The 18,815-nt window shown below is 38.0% G+C and overlaps 2 protein-coding genes across 3 annotated transcripts; both read left to right on the top strand.

The window, feature by feature from the left end:
* Nucleotides 1–4,361: 4,361 nt before the first annotated feature.
* On the top strand, nt 4,362–13,509 carry LOC146674522 (E3 ubiquitin-protein ligase TRIM62-like). 2 transcript variants are annotated; one of them, XM_085396559.1, is made up of 14 exons: nt 4,362–4,397; nt 7,286–7,514; nt 7,705–7,892; nt 7,973–8,054; nt 8,144–8,226; nt 8,322–8,409; nt 8,487–8,575; nt 8,708–8,824; nt 9,351–9,446; nt 9,524–9,627; nt 9,721–9,829; nt 9,976–10,114; nt 10,198–10,224; nt 11,556–13,509. In XM_085396559.1, exons 2-14 carry the CDS (start codon nt 7,304–7,306, stop codon nt 12,098–12,100), a joined length of 1,878 nt encoding a protein of 625 aa, XP_085252685.1. In that variant the 5' UTR covers nt 4,362–4,397; nt 7,286–7,303; the 3' UTR covers nt 12,101–13,509. The 2 variants fall into 2 exon arrangements, with proteins under 2 accessions (XP_085252685.1, XP_085252678.1); XM_085396552.1 differs by having other exon boundaries at nt 7,970–8,054.
* Nucleotides 13,510–14,301: 792 nt separating this feature from the next.
* LOC146674521 (C-type mannose receptor 2-like) lies at nt 14,302–18,815 on the top strand. Its single transcript, XM_085401078.1, has 5 exons — nt 14,302–14,368; nt 16,638–16,673; nt 17,091–17,465; nt 17,624–17,974; nt 18,472–18,815. Exons 1-5 carry the CDS (start codon nt 14,302–14,304, stop codon nt 18,813–18,815), a joined length of 1,173 nt encoding a protein of 390 aa, XP_085257204.1.

Raw genomic sequence — 18,815 nt, 5'->3', positions numbered from 1 at the left:
ATGTGTCCCAATAACCACAGTTTATCTTTACAAGATTCACTTCTGACTTTACTGCACTTTTATTTGTTTCTGTCACAAACACTCACCTAATTTTCTCATAGTTATTTTTTTAGATATCTTGCTTGATCAGATGTGACTAGAATAAGGCTTCTTGAACAATTATAAGCTTCATTCTGACCTGTGATTCTCATCAAACAGTTCCCCTTCACCTGGTCCTCTATTATCGTGTAGCAGATTCTCCTCAGAACCATCCACAAAGGCAGGGAGCTATTGAAAGATTCCATCAAACCCTGATGTTCTTGTTGTATGCTTATTATACAGAACTGGATCCTGACTGGGAGGGGAGACTGCCGTGGCTCATGCTAGCAAGAAGTCACCCAACGTAGTACTGGGTTCAGCCCATATGAATTGGTTTTTGGTCACACTGTTCAGGGTCCAGGAGCAGTTTTACAGGATGACTGGAAGACCCTCCCACCTCCTGTAAATCTGGCAGACTATGTTAATGGCTTTAGAAGGAGGTTGTATGAAGCTGTAAAACAGGCAAAAGTTCAGTGTTTCAGCTGGATAGAGCTGAAACACTTGAGTTTAGTTCAGGGGACAAAGTGTTGGTACTGCTTCCTGTTATTAACTTGTCCATATTCTGTACTGCAGCAGGTGTCAGATCAAAATTATCTGGTTGCTACTCTTGAACGCAGAAGGAAATCACAACTTTTTAATGTAAACCTGTTAAATCTCTACGATGTTCCTGGATGTGGTGCAGAGGATGTGAATTCAATTGTTGTGGCAGCTCTTTCAGAGGGGTTGGTTAGTGGGAGGGTCGAAACTGGGGAGGAATGTTCATCCATTTTACAGGGATGTCTGAAAAACTCTGAGTTGCTCAGTAACTTGGATGCTTTGTTGGGACACTTAGCAGAGTCTAACAAGGAAGAATTGAAGAAGCTAACACTTTCTTTTCACTAATTATTTTCTGACACCCCCTTGGTTACCCAAGTAATTGGGTATGGCATTGATGTTGACTGTTTGGCAGCATTTCTATCACACTTCACTGGAAAAACAGGATCAACTGAAGTCTGAAGTGAAGTACATGTTGATAATATTGCTTCATGTTCAAATTGATCATCCCCATGCTTGCTTGTACAAAAACCAGATCTGACCTTTCAACCCTGCACCGATTGTCGTAAAGTTAACCAGGTCACAAAGATGGGTTCTTTCCATTGTCACGTGTCAATGACTGTGTGGACGGGATAGTCTCAGCAAAATTTGTCAGTAAATTTGACTTGTTAAAAGGTTACTGGCTGTGTTCAGATGCAGGCAGTAGCGGTTTTTGATACGGGCGACACGGGCGGTTGCCTGGGGCGGCATCGTTGTGGGGGGCGTCACGGGCATCGGCAAAACAAAATGTAAAAAAAATTGCTCGTACTCATGTTTTCTATCACCCATTTGCTGGGAGTTAGGCCGCCGATAAGTTTCTCAAAGCATTTATGCAACTGGGCGATAGTCATTCAGGCAGCTCACCATGTTCTTCTTGGGCACTGGAGTGGCTGACTTAAAGCGGGATGGTATAATAGACTGTAGCAGTGAGAGGTTGAAGATGGTGATGAGAACACTTTAACAGTCTTTGTTGTTGTTACACTCTCAGTATGTATGAGAGTATGAGAGGTGTGTGGCCCTCCAATTCTGGTCCTTCTGCAAATATACCCCAAACCGTGTTGTCAAAACAGTCCTGTAGGCCTGTGGTGGCTTCTGTGGTCCACACTACTCGATAGTGGAGAAGGAAGCATTGGCTTATGGGCTCTATAAAATTTTTGAAGTGTATGCAGGGGCAAGTGATAATCCTATTGTAGCTAACACAGATCAAATTTTTCATTGCTCTGAGTCTGGGGACCCAGTGTTTATGTGTTTCTGTTTTTGAATAATTTTTTGATTTAGCATTGTTCTTGGCATTGTTATTTGTATTTCTATTTTCCTTAATTCTCCCCTGTTATATTTGTTAGTTTCTAGTCTTGAGGCTTTGTAACTGTGCCTCCTCTGTGTTCCATGAGTCATGTCAAGTTAGTTGTGTTCTCATGTCTGTTCTTACCCAGTCACAGTGTCAAGTCCACGTTTCAGTCTATGTCTCATGTGTCCTGTTTTATTTTGGTAGTCCCTGTCCTGTGTGCAGTGTATATAGTTTTCTTCCTCCTTTGTCTCACTATGTCATATTTGTCCCATTTGTGTTCCACTTACGTTTGGATCACCTAAATCCATGACAGTCATTCAGGCAGTAATGCCTGGACTGGAAACAAGCACCTGCGGCTACACAATAATTACATTTTATTTTGAAAATATAAGTAATGTAACTAGAAAAACAAAGTTGTAGAAAGCCTAAACTTAGTTTTACAGAAATTAAATCTGAGACTTTGTTTCATTGTAAGATTATAACAATAGTGGCAATGTTGTTTGTTTTTCAGCAGAACAACGTCTAGCATGTTGGCTGATGTACGTTTTGGATTTGAAAATAAAAGTTGGGCTGATTTTAACACCATTACAAGAAGTGGTGTTAATTATTTTTTATTTGCATACAGTGTTATATTAATTTAAGTATTGTACTAGAAATTTCAAGGATAATAAAGAAATGTGATTAAAAAATGACCACAAATTGTTCTTTAATTTAGTGGAACTTAAAATGTTTGTCAGTCAGTAAACAATTAGTGTTGTACAGTCAGAAACTTAAAATCAAGTTGTTCTTAGTACTGTATACGTGCAATGAATAAGTTGTCCAAACATAGTCATCTTAAATAAGCTTTACTTAATTCTTTTTATTTCTGGGAACTATTTAGTTTGTAAGAGTATTGAGTTTCAGTTAAGTTTATTTTCACTTTAGCATATTTATTATTATTATGTCCATTTCGTACTACATACAGATGTTTAGTTAATATCTGCAGACAGACACATTTTCCCTGTAACAATGTTCTCACTCCAACATCAGTTTAAAAATTTGATTCATGTAATGCTGAGCCAGTCATATTTTTGTGATTAAATCATAATTATATCTTAATTAAAGTATAATTTAAGTGCAATGCTGGTGTGCAGGGGTGCTTTGTGGGAATGCTGTTAACTTATTATAACATGCTATCTCTATTTTAAGCTGTTAGCCAAATAATAAGCAGAGATATTTGTGTCTTTCTTAAAAAGTCAGATCCTTAGAGATTATTTGATAAATGGATCAATGGCTATCACAAAGTGAAACACTCTAAACCTGCACTGGGAAAACAATCCCTTATTTCACCTGTGATCACATACTTTGTTTTTCCTGCACAGCAATGACCAACACAAGGAAAGAGTTCACTGAGTGAAAAAGGATGAAGATCTGGTGCAGCTGGTGTCAGGAGATGAAGAAAAAGCCTGATCACTTTCTCTGTACAAAAACAAGAGGTAAGGGGAAATCTTACTGGAAAATCCTTGGGAAACCTTACTGGGAGGTGGAGGTTAGCAACACAAGCATCTGGGTGTAATAAAAGCAAGCACAAGCCATAAGGAGAACCTCTCACAAAACCCCAAAAATGATTCGCACAAAGATGACAAAGTCTGCACAGTCCTCACAGAACCACCTGCTTCCTTTGCCCAAAGGAAAACCTCACAAACGTTGGAGTTTTTTTGAGTTACGAGGAACCAAAGAGTGTTTACTGGGGAACTTCACCCCTATCTCAGTTTGCATGTTGAAGAACATGGTGCCACTGCTAGACATCAGTATACATGGGTGTGGTATTTTTTGTGAACTGGTTTGTGTATATGTGCATTTGTTATTATTATATTTTTTTCTTTAAGTGCCATGTTTGAAGCAGGTGCGGGGGTTCTACCCGGGTGTTAATGGTAAATCATTCAGTCCCAGTCTGCTGTCACATATTGCTTTTGCTTCATGCTGGAAATGGAAAATAAATAAACTCATCTATCTCTCTGCCTCTCTCTTCTTTATTGTCCAGTGAGGAGGATATGACACTTTTATGTGTTTAGCTTAAAAAAACATTTTTTTAAATGACCTGCGTGCTAAATGAGGAGTGTCCTTTGCACACAAAGCCCCACCTGTTTGACAAACACCTCCACTTTTACACTTTAGGTATCAAAAATAGATTTTAGCATCTATATGTCAACTGTTTGTATTTGTTTTTTCTCTCTCGTTTTTCTTAAAGAATGAATGAACGTTGTTCCCTTTTTTTCCTCATGACGTTTATTTGTTTATTTCTTTTCCATGACGTTTCCAGTAACTAAGTATTTCGCAGTGATATGTCGCAACTCCTCACAGTTTCGGGATTGATTTTGCCGAAAGGAAACTGAAACTGCTGAATCTTTATTAGAGAGGAGCAGAGTGTGGAGAAAGCAGATCTCACAGAGGAGCATCGAGATACGCAGGAGCGCAGGTAGGCTGCTCTGCACTTTGGTGTTACTTTGAACTTTTTGAAATGCTTCATGATAAAATAACACGACAGTCTCACTGACCCACTCACTCTCGTGCCTGCATGAATGAAAGCCTTGTTTGTAGAAGAATCAGATTATATTAAATCATTACTCCTTTGTATAATACTATAAGTATTATATATATGTTTTATATGTATTTTATTTTGTGTAGATGCTGTGACGTCATCTTGCGTGTGAAATAAAATCTAAAAAGTTGTTAGTTAACTCGTAGTTTGTAGAGTGCAGCACACAACGTTATACAGTTGGGGGTTTTGATATAGGCGACATGGTGGGGGCGGGATTATGGGCATCGGCAAAAATAGTTGCTGGCACCAATGCTGCCAACGCATTTTTGTGCTTGCATGGGTACTAGTCAGTTTTCTATTGCCCATTTGTGGCGAGTAAGGGCGCCCTCCGTTTGCGAGGTGCGCCTGTTGCTTGCTGCACAGGGAGGAGAGGGGCGGGGCGGCGAGGTATTCTCTGGCTCGGTGTATAATAACCAGCTCACGAAACAAAAACAAACCAACGGACACAAAAACACCAGACTTATAATTTGCACCGATGTGTTTTCTAAATTCTATCACACAGATATACTCGAAAATTGAGCGCGAGGGTCCTCGGTGCGCCTACTTGCTGCTGCTGCTGTGCTGAAGTCTCACACACAACCTGTGGGGGGGAGGGGGGGGGGTGCTTCCAAATAAAGCTCATTTCATTCATAATGTTGTCACTCCAAGCCCATTATGTATTAATTATTTTTTTCCTGGGTTGCGCGAAATCCCAGAAAAAAACCCCTATATAAGCCGAATCTGTGCACATGCATACAAACTTATACAACAAAACTTCAGTTAATTACACAGATCTTTTCAGGATAAGGAAGCTGTCATGGCTATAAAATTAAACCGCAGGTTGCACGGTGTGTGCTAAGCTTTTTTTCCACTAGGCTGCTTTTCTTTCCATGACAGGAATAAACAAATCCAACCTGAAATGCAAATACTACTCTTGGAGAGTCATTTTAACTCCTTCTAGTCCAGATTAAATGTCAGGGCGTGAGTGTTTGCCTATAATTATGTGTTATATGTGTGGTCAAAGTTTGAAAGGGAGATGAGTTTTAAAATGAATGTTTAATGTTTATTAAAAATAATAAAACACTAATTACATTTATGTGGCTGTAGCTCAGGTGGCAGAGCAGGTCAGCCACTAATCAGAAGGTCGGTAGTTCAATCCCAGGCTGCCTCCTGGCTGCATGCCAAATATCCTTGGGCAAGATACTAACCCCATGTTTGCCTACTGGTGGTGGTCAGAGGGCCCGGTGGCGCCAGTGTCTGGCAGCCTCGCCTCTGTCAGTGCACCCCAGGGCAGCTGTGGCTACAATGTAGCTTGCCATCACATTGTGTGTGAATGGGTGAATGACTGAATGTAGTGTTTGGGGTCCTTAGGGACTAGAAAAGCGCTATACAAATGCAGGCCATTTACCATTTATGTGTTATGTATAGGATCGATATTTCACCACATTTATGCTTTATTTAGGCAGATGGCCACCCTTCCCCAGCCTGGCTCTGTGGGAGGTTTCTTCCTGTTAAAAGGGAGTTTTTCCTTCCCACTGTCGCCAAAGTGCTTGCTCGTAGGGGTCATATGATTGATTTCTGTATGTATTATTGTACCTCATAATGTAGACCTTACAATATAAAGTGTCTGGAGGCTACTGTTGTTGTGATATATAAATAAAAATTGAATTAAATTATTCAATATTATGTATAAGTACATACATGTTGTAGCTTGATAATGTTTTTTAAAATCTCAGTGGAATGGTGACAGTTTTAATGTATATCTTTACTGACATGAACTCTCCACACTAAGACACAAAACTGTAATATCAGTGGGGTTTTTTTGTTGCACATTCAGTGCCACTAGAGGGCGCCTAATCACTGTGCAACACAAGCGAGTCCGAGGTGTAATTTTTGACAGTTTCACTTTTTTTAAAAAAAAGTATTTTTATATATAAGGGGTAATATATTTGTCTTAGTATTTTATATGTCTGTCTTGTAAAGTGGAACAGAGAAATGATGGGTAACTGAGGGGCAAAAAACAATATGGTCATCATTTCTTTCTGATATAAGGACATCAGGACATCATGCAGTAATGCCTTGAAAGGTTACCTTTAACCTGAAAAGCACAACTTTTAATAGTAAAAAAAACTCTTCTAAAAGTAGAGTATACACCATAGCAGAAACTATGAACACACAACAAGCCTTTAACAAGACAAGCTGGAACCACACAGGAAACACACCTTGAGGGAGAAAATGACAAAGAACAAAGGAGGACTCAGACATTGTTTACATACTAGGAAATCAGGGAGATGCAAAACACCAGGGAACACAGCTGAATGGAATCAGACTAACGGGCTGGGAAGTGGGAAGCAAAACTGAATAAAAAACACTCTTGATACGTGGACTATTAAAACTAATCATGAGGCAACAAACACTGAGAACAGGACTAAGATGTGAACCATAAAAAAGCCAGAATGTCAACAATACAGAACTGTAATACAGATAAATAAATTAAAAACCTGCAAAACACCCCAAAACTCAAAACTCTAGGATCATGAGAAAAGAAAAAAATATATTTTTTTAATTTCATTAGCAGAAGACAAACAATAATAACCAAATTGTTTGGAAAGAATAGCATTAAAATCAATTATTGAAGCAAACTAGTGATAAACTACCCTCACTGATAATTCACACATTACTCATATTATTCCTAAAATCTAAAACCACATTTTCTAAACAGTGCATTTAATAATTGAACTCTTACTGGTTTCCCTGTTGTTTACACCCTTTTCTGTCTACTTCAGATACTCAACTCATCCAAAATGAGTCTTCAGGTTTGCCACTGTGGCTGGTCCAAAACGACAAGTTACCAGGGCCTCAGAGTTCACCAGGGAAAGATGGGATGTACACCAAAGGGAATGAGGATCCCTGAACATGAACAATTCAGTTACCTTCCTACAGTGACTATCCTGAGTCCTCAGATCAAATTAACAGACCCATTTATGGATATTTTCAAGAATTCTGTGAAGTCTGGTGAGTGCGCTGATTGTACTGCTGCCCTATAGTTACACTTTGTGCAGCTGCAGAGGATAAATTTGTCACTTTGACAGTTCGTTACAGTGTATTCTCACATTGTTAAGGAATGATTTACTAAAAAATAAACAAAGAATATGCAGGAAGAGTTAAAATAATCGTTCCTTAATGTGTCACACAAACACAACAGATTCAAACTCAAGCTACTACAGCTGGCCCAGAATCACAGTTGATCAGGACCTCGGAGATCTCCAGGGAGGGATGAGATCTACACAAAATCAACTGGAAGAGAACAAAGTTCAACTCTGGAGAAATCATCAAGAAGAATCTCATCAAAAGTGCAGCAGACCAACTTTCAGTCCTTCAGTCAAGGAGGAGGTATGGCTTTTTCACTGAAATATGAGAAATTACACTAGATTAGCATCGAACTGTATAATCACATCTGTTCTCTCCAGCAGAATATGTTTCTGCCATCAAGCTTCATCCCCCAAATCGATTCTCCAGCCAGACAAGCCTCTGCAGTAGAGATAATTAAATCATGTATGCATTTTAATTTAGTTAGTTCATAATGACAACACTCCAAAAAAGCAAGGTGGCTTAATTTAACCATTAATCCTCTTTTGTTACAGTGGTTGAAACTCAGCAACAGTCTGTGCCAACAGGTTCAAACATGGGCGAAGATCAGGGGCTTGATTTAGGCTCTGGTGCACAGGTACACAGATTTTCTTTTCAAACATATCAAAGAAGTGTTAGGACAACTTGTCAAGTGACACCCACTGAATCTCCACTTCTACTTTCCTTTTACAGTCTGTGTTCATGTCTGTGTCACAGACCTTCAGCAACCACAGTGATCACACAGACAACACAACCACAAAGATGGAGACAGACACATCATGTACGCATTACAATCTTCACAGCTGATGATAGTTCAAGCCAGCTTTGCTTGGTAATAACTCTCTTGTTCCTCTGCAGTCTTTGAGACTCCTCAGCGCTCTCATCAAAGCACCGTGAGCTCAGACAAAGCCCGTCGAGCTCTGGACTTCTCTACTGGTGGACAGCAGGTACTGCAGATTTCTTAAGTACAGTTATTCAGATGCATGTAAAATATGGTTTTAGTATAAATGTGAAACAATTTTGCTAAGAGTTAAACTGTATAAAGATTAATTTCATTACTTACTGCTTTCATATTTTAGGTGGTACAACTCTTGGAGCTTCCTGGGAAAGCAGCCCAGCACGCAGCAATCTGCCCCGAAGAAAAAGAAAAGGACATAGACAGGCTGAAAGAGAAGAAGACTAAAAAACTACAAAAGGTAATGCAGTTTTAATAGTTGTTAAAATAGTGGTTCTGAGTAACAATGTAATAATTAGTAGAATTTTCAATCACTAAAACTGAAAAAATTCTAAAAATGCTCCAAAAAGTGCCAACAGCACAAACACTGCTTGGAGGTCCAGTTCAGACACTCATAGTAGTGGAAGTAAAGCCTCACAGAGTGTTACAGGCTACTGCTGCATGTGTTTGCACACCTTTCGGTCAAAGCCACCACACCTCTAGCTTTAAACCTCCCTAGTATCCACATTTAGTTAAACTGCAGAAATATCGCAAAGACACAAAAAACCTGGATGGCCTCTAAATTTCTGCTTCTAAATTCACATAAAACTGAGGTTATTTTACTCGGCCCTGAAAATCTTAGAAATATGATATCTAACCAGATTCTTACTCTGGATGGCATTACCTTGGCCTCCAGTAGCACTGTGAGAAACATTGGAGTCATTTTTGACCAGGATGTGTCCTTCTATCATGAGACCTTTGACTCTGAGCCATTTTCCTCTTTCAAGGCAAAACAGGAAAAGATGAAATCTGATTTGCAGCAGAAAATTCACATCAGAGAGCTCAAGATGGCTGAAGTCAGATCATCGGAAATAGACTGCAAGGTAAGGATGTTTATTTATTTTTCATTCGTTTGGTTTCTTGCTTTGATGTTACTTTAACACATCCACTCTCTTTTCAGGGTACTCTGGATGCCGAATGGTTGGAAGTCAATCATTTCTTCTCAGAGGCTATCAGAGTTGTGGAAGATGCTCGAAAGAAAGCCCTCAAGCCTCTGGAGGAGAGGTTGGTACTGTTAGTTTATCAGTGGAGAGCAGCTGAACATTGCCAGTGTGCTGTTATAGAGCTGTACATTTTACTCTCTTAAATACTGTTTAGGAGACAGAAAGTGAAAGGAGATGCTCAGGATATCATCCAGAAGCTGCAAAGAGAAATTGATGTGCTCAAAAAGGCCATTGCTGAAGCACCCAAAAACCCAAACTTGGAGGTGAGCTTTGAGGACCTGAAGTCCATCTTTTGGTCTTTTTAACATCTCAGCATAAAAGTGCATTTCTGCACTTTGGAAATTCTGTTTCGTTAAACTCATTAAATCTAATCTTGTCATATGCTGATGTTTACTGTGTGCACACACAGGTTTCGCCACTAACAGGCCTAAATGAATCTACTGACTGGAAAAATGTTGACACTTCACTCTCCTTTGGCACACTGAGAACTACGACTTCAGCCATGATGAAGCAAATTCACGACAAACTGGAAAAACTCTCATCCATTGGTGCGCCCTTCATTTTGTTATACTTATATTAAAATCTGTATTTTCTGATTTATTGCCACTTACTAAAATGTTTGTTTCCACAGAACTCAGGAGGATTACAAAATTTGCAGGTGTGTATTTCAAAATGAAAACCTTATTTAAATGAAAAAATGTGATTGTTTTGCATTTTGATGTTTAATACAGATACATACTGATGAACAGCAGTAGGTCTTGTAATGGAAAATTAATAAGCTTTAAAAGTTGTGAAATTTTTAAAATAAAAACCAAAGCTTTATAGAAATTTAGCAGGATTCTCTCAAATTCCAAAATAAAAAAAGCCTTCAGATCTTATTGTTTGCCAGAATTGAACTCGTCTTGTTAAGGTTTAGTTGGATGCAGTCAAAATTAATATGTAGATTTCCAAAATAAAACATAATTTTCTAATGTACTCTTTCAAAGTTATTTAAGAAACAAATGGCAGAGATAAGTTTTAACATTGCCTGCAGCGATTACTTTCACTCATTATCTAGCTGATGGTGATGATTGGTCATCGGGCAGTGAGACAGTTTGTATGGCACAAGTCATATTTTTGTTATTTCAGTTTTTTCCTATTTAAACACAAAGGCATAAAGTTTCTCCTCCTCAACTGTAACTGTGTCACTGTGGAAACAAATTGCCCCACAGTAATTTGTCTGCTTATATATTTCTAAAACTGCTCACTTAACTGCAATCACTTCCCCCCCTGAAAAAAGGGTCTATGGAAAAACATGAATAATTATTTTTAAGGATATGAACACGTTTAGCTCGGGCACATTTTATTACTCTCAAATTTTGTCACGTGAACGATATTTGACACCTCTTGGCGAGCAGCAAACTCAACAAAATTAATGCACTGTGATTCAGTACTGTAAGATTTCAGGAGTTATGTGAATAAAATATTGGAAAATTAGCACAGTTATTAGCTAAAAAATATTAATATATTGTTTATTTACCAATGAAAAAATTAAATAGTGAGTTAGCTAACATAAGTAAGTAGTGTTTACTTGTTATGATGACAAGACCTCAAGGGGTCAGCATGGCGAACACAATGCCCTGATGCTCTTTTGTTAGCCTAGCTGCTTGTCGATAGTGTGAAACCTCTCTTTATTGCTTTATCCGGAGGAAGATGTGAAAAAAAGTTCAGGGAACGGTTAGGGTATCATGCATGCTCATATCTCATCTCCTTAAGATTTCATATACAAATATTATTTCTTACTGAGGACAAACCTGTTGTTACTAATGTTTCCATAGCAATACTTACCACCATGTTTGGGTCAGCTTTGGCTGAAATGTTTAATAGAAAAAGTAAATAAAGTAAGGGGAGTCTTCTATTGTAGTTTATCCATAACTCTTGTGATGCTTCCACACTTCTACCCACCACACGGTCCTGTTTTTTTAATCACTTGTGTTCTTTTGACTGCAGTGGACGTGAAGCTGGACCCGGCGACCGCACACCAAAGCCTTGAAATTTCTGATAATGGGAAAAAAGTGAGAGATAGTGGAAAGATGTCGAAAGATCCTGATTCTCCACAGAGGTTTAATATGTTTGGAAGTATCCTGGGGCTAAACAGGCTGTCCTCTGGCAGGGCATACTGGGAGGTGGAGGTCAGCAAAAAGACCGGGTGGGATCTGGGTGTGGCGAGACGTGACGCAAACCGCAAGGGGAAACTCTCAATCAGTCCTGACAATGGTTACTGGGCTACTGTACATTATGAAGACCAGAAATATGCAGCCCTGGCAACACCACCAGTGAGCCTTTCGGTTAAAGAGAAACCTCGGAAAGTCGGGGTGTTTGTAGATTATGAGGAAGGTCTCGTGTCCTTTTACGATGTGACGTCTCAGTCTCACATCTACTCATTTACTGAGTGTTCGTTCGGTGGTGAGATCCTCCCGTACTTCAGTCCACATCTGAAACAAAATGAGAAAAACAGCAATCCTTTGATTATCACTGCCGTGCAAAAACAGTAGTAATCACATGTACTGGATCTGGTGCAGTGAATGCATCACTGGTAAGCAATATATGTGTCCAGGTGTGCAGTAACAGTTTAATGTTTTTTCTGATGAGTTTTCTTAATTTTCCAAGATTGTCCAAATTTCAACATTTTTAATTTTTCAACATTTTTCATTATAACATGCACGAAGATCACCTGACTCAGGTTTTTATGTACCATATTTTCTATTCAGTGTGCAGTAACAGTTTGCTCACCTGCCCATCGGGCATTTGATCGGTCAAATTTCAACATTTTTCTTATAACATGCATTAATGAAGATCCTCTGACTGAGGCATCAATTTTAGAGTTTTATTTTTTATGTACTATATTTTCTAACTTTTAACATTTGAAAAGTAAAAAATAAGTCATACATACAGCATTGGAAATGTATAAATTTTACAGAAACAATATGAACAATGAAATAACAGAAAATTATTAACCCGGGAAAAACAGAACACTGGAAACTAGGAGGTCTGGGCGTGTTGAAACACTTTAGACACTATTCCTGTTTCTTTAAGAAAAACGTTAGGACATATTACAATCAAATTATGTTACGTACTGATCACCAGCTAGAGGTGGTGCATTTTTCAAAATCAGCTATTAGCCAATTATTTGGAGCATTAAAATCATGCACCTAGATGAACTTCAGGAAGTCATTTCAAATTAATCCCTTGGATGCAACAGGGCACTTGACTTTCTTGTACATGGACTGGTGTATGTATGAATTGGAATCAGAATACTTTATTAATCCTTAAGAAAATAATATAAGTGTATATATGTGCTTTTCTACTCACTTTTACTACAAGCCTTGGGGGATTGGGGGTTATTCAGGACTCAGGATCTATGACACACGGGGAGCCAGGGATCAAACCACCAACCTTACCATTAGCAAATAGCCTGCTCTGGCAACTAAGCCACAGGGGCCCTGTTGTTGAAAGTTGACTTTAAAATGTTATGTTAACTTTGTGCGAATAAGCTTACATCATATGTCTTGACTGTTGTCCTAAGAGTTGCAAGACTGGAATACTTGAAATCTCTGTGCCTGTGACATTTGGACTCTGCTGATTCTTTTCTGCTGTGTACAGCTGTGGTCCACTCCACCGCTGTATAAACACATACAGCACCCCCTTCCCACAGCTCTAACTATAAATGCTGTTTGTTATAATAGTTGACCAAAGGCTGGATTACGAGTTCTGCTTGTTTGTTGTGTTTTTGCTGATTGTCCATCACTTATTGTATCAACAAACTTTTTGCTTACTTACTCTTTGTAGCTCTGTTTTACAGATCCTTTTTGTAACTATTTCCTTCTGTTCAACCATTTGTTTCATTTTGTATTTTTTCTACTCAGACTTCTTATATTGTGGTCTTCAGGAGTCGCTGTATGCCATTTAAAAGATGTATGTAATATAATTTATGACATTAAATGGACAGAAATTAAAGAGACTATCATTTAGGAACTTTTTTTTTTTGCATTTTTTGTCATGGTGTTACCACAAATATATTTGATAAGTAGATATCTTTAAAATCAATAACTAGATTTAAAAAATAGAAAATATAAATAGAACGTAAAATATCAACTATTATCATTAATAATAATAATAATAATAATAATAATAATAATAATAATAATAATAATAATAATAATGACATCAAGACTGTCATTTCTTATTTGTCCACTAGATGCCACTAGTGAATTTGATGCACACATTCTTCATTGTTGTTTTGTGCTATGTAGAAGAGAGTTCTGGATAATGGATGGAAATATTTCATGTCCTCTTTGAAATACTCTCATGATGGTCAGTTTCAGTCAATCAATCAGTTTATTTATAAGCACATTTAACAACAACACAGGTCTCCCAAAGTGCTGTAAAAGTAAAACTAACACACAGAGAAAAAACAAAACAAGGCTCATTAACAATTAAAAGCTACGGAATAAAGATGTGTTTCTGGACGAGGTTTACAAATGCTGAGTTTTGGAGAGGTAATAATTTGAAGAAGCAGACTATTCCAGTTTAGGAAACTTTTCAGCTGACCTAAGAATTCTATTTGGAGTATTTTTAGTTTAAAAATCAAAGTGGTAGGAGGGTCCATTTAGAGACTTAAAAACAAGCAATGAACTCTTAAAATCAATTCTATAACATACTGGAAGCCAATGTGAATGAGAAACATTGGGGAAATATGGTTGTGTTTAAGAGTGCCTGTAAACTGTCGGGCTGCAGCATTCTGAACAAGATGGGAGAGCAGAGTCTGGCTGATACCAAAATAAAGACTATTACAGTAGTCAACTTGGATAAAATAAATGCATAAATCACTTTCTTGAAGTCAACAGATGACCAAATGTTCTTAATTTTTGCAAGGAGCCTGAGCCAAATAAATAACAGGATTTATTTGTTTCTCTCAAATAAAAAAATTGCCATCAAAGAACACTCCCAGATTTTTTGCAACTGGACTTCTGGACAGAGGGTCCCACTCCAGCCAAAGTGCACAGAGAAACAGGCTCAAAGTGTTAAAAAACAGCTGAGAAATCTGCTGGAACAGAAAGATCATAAGCTTCGGCCCCTGTTCAGCTCATCACTGGATCCACTTCAGTTTGCCTACCAACCTGGCATTGAAGAGGATTATGCTTCCTGCAGAAGTTCTCTGATGACTCTGCAATAGTCTGCCTCATCACTGACATCGACGACAGGGAGTACAGAGAACTGACCCAAGGCCAAGCTGGTGGTAGAAAAGTAGTAGTAACAGAAAAATCATGACACAATATGGTGGAGCAATAGAGAAAGCAAGCATACACAGCAACGGAGTTCAACTCAGCAAAAACAGTCCACAATTCACCTCTTTCCTTTTGATGAACAATGATAATGGGCTAACAGTTAACAGTAACACATACTGCCACGTTTATAGCATTCTGTGGATGGCAGTTACCTTAAACAGGGGAAGCAGTGAGGAGAAATGAATGAATAATACTGACACACAGCTCTCGCTCTCATTCGTCTGTATTGAGTGAAGGAAGAGACGCGCGAAGCATTACCTTGAGGCACTACCAATGGATCGACGCCCAGGCAAAACTCTCACCACTCATCACTCTTTACATTTCCATTGCATAGTCCATACAGCAACACAGTCAAAACAACAAACAAAACAATAATAAAAGCATGCCACAAAATATAAGGTCATTATTTCACTGAGAATAGTATTTGCTTACAATTTGCACATAACCAAAAGCAGAAGTAAAATTAGATACTCAGTCTAGTGTGCCTCCATTCACAATTTTATTAAAATTAAATGTTGGAAGCTGAAATTTTATCCAGGTAATCCAAGAATCCTGTATCATTTCACCAAGTACAAGATGATTATCTCAATCAAAGCAAACCTGAAAACTTGAAGCAGAGCTGAAATTCCATTCAGTTTTCTTTATTCGGGTCTATGAGTCAATCTGCTGGCTCAACTAATTTTGTGATTTGTTTGACAGAGTGGCAATCACTCAGCAGTGATCGTTACATACACCTGCTTTAGATCTTATCGGACTCATTTCTATGGGGCTAATAACCTAAATTGAATAAACTGATAACACCAGTAACTGTATATAAAAAAATAATGTACCCAGAAAGACAGTTTTAGGTGTGGTTTGGATTAAAAATTAGTAGACTGGATTGGATAAATGCCTTCATTTGTTGGTTGCAGTCTCCTGCTATGATGTCTGAGTAGCTGCAGCTGAAGCAGTGATATCCTGTACTTTCTAGAGCAGATCAAGTTCTAACTGTGCCTCACACCCAGTTTAACATAATGGATGAAGTTATTAAGCAACACAGATAAGGACGATATGTTTATACGTTCTTGCTTGGTGGACAGTTAGTAGTGCAGTGCGTTCTTCCCCTTTTTTCCTGTTTACTCATAAAGTAAATGACACCTTTTATAACTGGAATATACAAATCCCTCTCATCAGTGGATCATTCATTCAGGGGAAATAGTCCCAGTCTTGTATTTGGATATTCAAATCCTAACCTTGACAAAAAAGAGCTCTCTTTACTGTATATCAATATCTACTTGAGAGCTGTCTTCGTGAACACACCGTATAGAGAAGAAATTATAACATGTAAGTTTAAAACCTGTAATATATTTTATGTATGTGGTGCAGAGGTGATGTGTAGAGAATATCTGAAATATCTTGTCAGGTGTGATACTAAAAAAAACAAAACTAAAAAATATGTTACCTCAACTCTTACTGAAAAGATGAACTAGCATTAAATAAAAAAGAGCTTTCAAGATTAGTAATATCATTAATTTTATCAGTTTGTTCATGAGCTGCTGAATTATTTAAAAAACAGTTTCTGTTCTGGTTCATAATAGTTCACACTATTTTTCTTTAAGTATGTTGGTCTTTTTCACATGTACTTCATATGTCCTACTATCTTGTATTGATCCATCTTTTCTTTCATCTGACATAAAGTGAAAAAAAGAAGTTCTGTTCAAATCTTTGTTTCCTTGAGTAATAAAACATCACTTTCATCTGTCAGATCAAAGATGGAGTCTGTATCTGCTTATTCTGATGGGTAAGTGGATTGTTTACCAAATATACTCTTTTTAATTTAAATAAAATGAATATAGAATATTTATGAATATAAATGAACTACTTGACATGTTTTTTTCCCCATTTTATTCTGTTAAGAAAACAATATCAATAATCCTATATAATACCTCTGTAGGCACTTTGTTATATACCATATCTGTAAGTGTGTCTTTGTATTTGTATTTATTTGACTGTTATTCTCAGCTCTGTACAAGATTGCCCATGTACCTGGACCTATTGTATGAATGCAACTGGCAAATAAAAGACTTTAGCTTAGATTCACTCAGTCTTCTCACATCTGCCCATTCACTACAGTCAGAGTCTCATTTATGTAACGATGTTAACCTGTAATATTTAATTTCTTCAGTCAGACTATGTTTATCATATTTCTGTATTTCAGGTCAGTGTTGCCTCTTTACATGCCGCCTGTATGAGTACCACTTTATTAAAGAAAACAAGAGCTGGTCTGAAGCACAGAGATACTGCAGAGAGAAATATACAGACCTGGCCAAAGTGTTTGACATGACAGACATGAGCAGACTCCGTAACTCTGCACAGAATCAAGGAGAAGCCTGGATTGGACTGAACAACAACACAGGTGGAAACAGGACGTGGCGTTGGTCTCTGCCAGGAGTGGAATACATTCATAATGACAGCAGCTGGAATCTGAATGGAAGATACGGTACTGAACCTGGGCCTGGAAACTGTGGGAGGAAAAGAGACAAGCTGGTAGATGTTTCATGTCACCATCCTATGTGGTTCATCTGCTATGATGGTGAGGAGATATGAATAATATTAAATATTATTATAATATCATGATATAAAAATATAATGCAATCACATAATTGTGAAGTGAGAAGACAGAGACAGACAGAATTTCAGGTGAGAAATTATTGAGGGATGTCTTTGTGTGTTTTTCTGTTTGTTTTACAGAAAAGAAGAAAGACAATAAAACATTGTATTTGATTGAGGAGAAGAAGAACTGGACACAGGCTCAGAACTATTGCAGATATAATCACACTGACTTGGCCAGTGGACTGAATCAGGTAGATGGAGAAGAAATGAAGGCTCTGTTCATTGGCCGTAACATGAGTGTGTGGATGGGTCTGTTCAGAGACAGCTGGAGGTGGTCAGATAGGAGTGATTTCTCTTTCAGATACTGGGATATGCAGTTATTCAATGATGAACAAAGCAACAAGACATGTGCTATGACTCTGTTAAACAGATCAGGAAAATGGAGCTCTGATGAATGTGACAAAGAAAAACCCTTCTTCTGTTATGATGGTGAGTTTTTATCAACATGTGTCTGACTGGTTTCTCTAAAAGGAGGATCACTGGAATCACTGACAAGATCCAGCTGAACATGTTGTATATTTTTCCTCCACCTACATCTGCATGTTTGCTGAATTAATCTCATAAACATGAACACACTTAGTTGACAGTCAGATGACTTTAAATATCTGTGGGATCGCTTTGAGCTACTTTTATGTTCAACCAACGTTTTAAAGTCTCTGTTGTCTGTAAATATGGAGAGAAGTTGTTTTGGATTCCTAATAGTTTAAAAACATAAATATTTCAGGATGTTGTCGACCTGTCTGCACAAAGTTCATTAACATTATTATACTGTTTTCTACTGAGGGCAGAGCAACACACACGCTTTTTCTAGGTTTTTTTATTTTTTATTTTTTTATTATTGGAACAAAATAAACAGCGCAGAGAGTTTCTCATGTTTACAGCTCACTAGATTCAACGGAATGTGTTGTTTTTTTTCTTTATGGCAGATAAATTGATCCTGATCAAAGAAAACAAAACCTGGGAGGAGGCCTTGGATTACTGCAGAGAGTCTCACAGGGGACTGGTCTCCATCACTAACCCTTACCAACAGAGATGGGCAGAGGTGAGAGCCAAGAATGCCTCGAGTCCTTTTGTCTGGCTCGGCCTGCGCTACTCCTGCACTCTGGATCTGTGGTTCTGGGTCAATGACAAGCTGGTCTGCTATGAGAAGTGGAGCAGAGAGGGAAAGACTGAGGATTGTGGCAGGGCTGTGGGCATGATGAGAGGAGGACAGTATGAGTGGGTCAGTCAGAGAGACAATGAGAAATACAATTTTTTATGTTTTAAATAA

The sequence above is a fragment of the Rhamphochromis longiceps genome, linkage group LG3, assembly GCF_057381845.1.
Source record: "Rhamphochromis longiceps isolate RC_006_pf linkage group LG3, R_longiceps_female_GT1.1, whole genome shotgun sequence".
Classification (NCBI taxonomy): Eukaryota; Metazoa; Chordata; class Actinopteri; order Cichliformes; family Cichlidae; genus Rhamphochromis; species Rhamphochromis longiceps.
This window is presented reverse-complemented; position numbering and strand designations above follow the sequence as displayed.